Below are 3,990 nucleotides of genomic sequence, written 5' to 3' on the forward strand. Positions count from 1 at the left end.
CTTTTTGGCTGTAAAACCATATTCCTGAAGCTTGGCTACACCTGAAACCCGTTTTAGTGTTTGACTAGCTACATGTGCAGGAGTGGCTCCAGGAGAGGTGGAGGAGGTGGAGGCTGTAGCAGCAGATTTACCTTTAACTCCAGCAGTGGAGGAGGTGGAGGCTGTAGCAGCAGATTTACCTTTAACTCCAGCAGTGGAGGAGGTGGAGGCTGTAGCAGCAGATTTACCTTTAACTCCAGCAGTGGAGGAGGTGGAGGCTGTAGCAGCAGATTTACCTTTAACTCCAGCAGTGGAGGAGGTGGAGGCTGTAGCAGCAGATTTACCTTTAACTCCAGCAGTGGAGGAGGTGGAGGCTGTAGCAGCAGATTTACCTTTAACTCCAGCAGTGGAGGAGGTGGAGGCTGTAGCAGCAGATTTACCTTTAACTCCAGCAGTGGAGGAGGTGGAGGCTGTAGCAGCAGCTATTCGTTTAACTCCCAGGGTGGAAGAGGTGGGGGCTTTAGCACAAACATAAGAGGTGGAACCTTTCTTTACTTTTCTAACCCTAACTTCTGAGAGAACCTTCACAGCTTCCCTCAGTTTCCTTTCCTTTTGATTGTCAAGGTTCACCTTCTTTTTCTTCAGATGATTTTGGTATGTCTCATAAGAAGACAGGCAAAATCTCCTTAATGCAGGGGTAATTTGCATTTTAGATGCAGTTTTGCCCATTACCTTCATGTTGGACTTGAGAATGGCTAAACCTTCATAAGTCTCAATGTTCAGCCTAACCCTGTCTTTCTCAATTATATCATCCATCATGTTAAATGATCCTTCTACAAGAGGGCCAGTGAACAATGACAGAAGAGCCTTTACCAACTTCCCTAAGATGGGGAACCTCGTTCCTCCTCCTGTCATCTTCATGGCAAAAATCTTACTCCACCAGTCAACATCGATTCGTGCATTGTTCTCCTCAAAGCATTTGGCCTGTGCTCCTAGATCTGTATTAATCTGGTAGGCTCGAACCTCTTCATCCAGTTGACCCAACTCTTCTGACTTCACAGCATTTGGCAAGGCCTTGGCCAAGGTGTTGAATGCACCTTGGACTGATTCGTGGAGAATCAATGATGGTGTCAACGCAGATAAAGAGGTGATGATGATGTTGTTGAGGGGCAGGTTTTTCAGGAGGAATGTTGCTGCCTTTATGTAGCCTTCTCTGAGAGAACTGTAGAGCTTCTGCACCCAGGGCTTCTTTTCCACTCTAGCCTTGTTTAAGGCAAAGAAGCTGAATCTTCCCACAGACAACCTTTTGTCAGTGTACTGCAGGTCTCTCTGGTGAACATTAAGCTTCAACAAGCCATTTGCACTCAAAGGGATAGTTTCAGGCTTCATAAATTTGGAGAGAAGTTCCCTAACCAGCAGTAGCATTTCAGCATGCAGCACATGAATCATGGGCTTTTCATGTTGCAACTTCTTCAGGAACACCTGGAAAGTTGGAAGTACACCTAAAAATCACAATAGAACCAGATTAGAAATGGGTCTGTATATTTTATTCATTGATTAATTATCACATTCATAGCAATGTAACATACTCTTCTTAGAGCATTACAACCCTTTAATATTATTTTCTAGATTTGTTATTTCCATTTGTATTATTCAATTGTCTAGTTTAAATTACATCAGTCCTGACATGTTTTAAATCTGGTTAATAAGTCCGTAACTTTGTTTTTGAAAACTGCTGTATAAATAGTTTATTATTAGTAGTAGTAGTATTAACCAAAGTGATCTGATTAACAGTGATCTAAAAACTATTTATAGTTAACTCAGATTCCATTCAAGGATTCCAAGAAAAATAAGCATATAATAAATATAGCAATAAAGGGATTTCAATAAATAAGAAATCTCTGTACTTTTCTTAACACTTAAAGTGAATAAAAAGTGAACATACCTCGATACAAATCAATAATGGTTGTGAGCTTGTCGAACTCGGAAAAAAGCATACAGATGCGTGTCTTTCGTTTTTTGTTGACATCACTTCCTATCCTCGCAGATTTTGCTATTTGCTGTTGCAGACATATTATCCTGGCCTTCTCATCAGATGTAACTGCATGCTTATCAAGAAGCTGGTTCAGGAGCCATCTGCATCACAAAATTATAATATACAAATAAGGATTAAGGAGAAAAAATAGACAATGCTATTTCTAATTGCCAATACTTCAACAGTCATGACATAATTTTTGAGTTTACAGGTCAAGACTCATCCTTTTTTCTATATAAAGATTATTTAATAATTTGATAGCATCTGGAATAAAGCTGAGCTTCACTGTTCTAACATATTTAACCCTTTGAGTCACTGTATCTATAACTTTATATACATAACCTGATTGATCACTGAGGCATCGCCACCCCTTGGTTTAGATTTGTTATGTAAAAAAATCCAGTAAATGTCTGCATCTTTAAATATTATTAATAACAAAAAAGTGAGTGTGTATATATATATGTGTGTGTGTGTGTGTGTGTGTGTGTGTGTGTTTATTTATATTACTTTTTTAGGACCAAATGTCCCCTCATGGATAGTAATACCGGGGATTTTTGATGTTGTGGGGCCCTTTTTGTGGGCCCCACGTGGGAAATAAAAGGGGAAGGGGATAGAATATACAGTTTAAACAGTAAAAAATACATTATGCCTATGGAAGGGCCCCACAAAGATATCACCATAGACCTGTGCGTGTGTGTGTTTTATTAAAGATCCAAAAAAAGCCTACTAGTACAGAAATAAGATGATACAAAAATAGAAGTACCTGTGTTTGTGTTGATCATGAGAAGACAGGACGCTGTAGAAGTGCACGGTCAATGGATCCATAAGGTCCCGTATTCTGTTGCATACATCTAACATTTGCAGGAACCTGCTGCTGATGGGACGTATTAGGCTCTTATTCTCCAAATGAAGTAAGGACTGGAACTCAGAAAAAATTTCTTTCTGTTTGGGTGATTTTTCAATGTCATAGTATACATCAGAGCAAAATTGTTCCACAAATCCCTGGAAAGTATTTAAAAGGGCCTTGGCTGCATTCGAGACCATATGGACAGTGTCTCCGCTGACATCCAGCAGTGATGGATTTTCTCTTCTGACTAGTGTCTCTACTCCAGACTTTTTCCCTCTCATCACACTGCAGTTATCCAACAGTATACCAACAACCTGATTCCAGTTCAGGCTATATGACTGGAGAATATCTGTCAATGTGTTTGTGATTGATAAGGCATCTGCGATATTCAGTTTCCTCGAGGCTAGATGCTGGGTTGCCACTTTTCCCACATCTTCATCATAGTACCGAACAAGAACATTCAGAATCCTGTCCATGTTTCCATCTGTTGCCTCATCTACATTTAATGAGAACATCTTCGTTTTCAGCTTAGATGACAATTCGGACTTCCAATAAGCAGCAATACCATGTGTGCACAAGTAGGAGGCATGTGCATTAGACATTGACAATCTTGAAAGTGCACTCTTGTCTTTGACAACTGACTGCATCAAATTAACTAGCGGTTGTGAGATTGTGAACGACAGGTCATGCTCCGCTATGAAAGAACATACGCGCACTTTTACATCGCACACACGGTCGGCCATAGATGCATGAATCTCCGTTGTGGTACTTGTCGCACCAGGCAGGGAGCAAGTGTACTGTAGAGCACGAACGGCGGCATTGTGACTGGCTTCTGACTGATGGCGAGCTAGCACTTTTTTGCCATTACTGCCATATTGAAGTTTCCTGTGGCATACTGTGCAAAGACACGTACCTGGTTGTTTAATTTTTTTTGCCCACGAACTAAAAGGCTTGCCATTCTCCCCAATTTCGCTAAGCCAAGCCCATCTCCATTTATTTTTTACACTTTTTTCGATCTCCGAAACATCGGAGCCTTCCTGCATTATAAATGGGTCCATGCTATCTTAAATATAAATAACTTACCTCAGCCGTAGCCTGACATGTACTTCTCTGAAACTATACCAAAACC

At 40.6% G+C, this 3,990-nt stretch overlaps 1 protein-coding gene across 1 annotated transcript in view; it reads right to left on the bottom strand.

Moving 5' to 3' along the window:
* Window positions 1-2,859, bottom strand: part of LOC110439301 (uncharacterized) — a 3,708-nt gene extending 849 nt beyond the window's left edge. Inside the window, exons 1-3 of the mRNA XM_021474733.3 lie at window positions 2,778-2,859; window positions 1,925-2,115; window positions 1-1,481 (exon numbers count right to left, since the gene is read on the bottom strand). The exon at window positions 1-1,481 is cut by the window's left edge and continues 849 nt beyond it. Of these exons, the coding sequence (XP_021330408.1) occupies window positions 1-1,481; window positions 1,925-2,115; window positions 2,778-2,839 (1,734 nt within the window). The 5' untranslated portion in view covers window positions 2,840-2,859. The remainder of the gene's footprint in view (window positions 1,482-1,924; window positions 2,116-2,777) is intronic.
* Between the last annotated feature and the right edge of the window lie 1,131 nt (window positions 2,860-3,990).

The sequence above is a fragment of the Danio rerio genome, chromosome 3 (assembly GCF_049306965.1).
Source record: "Danio rerio strain Tuebingen ecotype United States chromosome 3, GRCz12tu, whole genome shotgun sequence".
Lineage (NCBI taxonomy): Eukaryota > Metazoa > Chordata > Actinopteri > Cypriniformes > Danionidae > Danio > Danio rerio.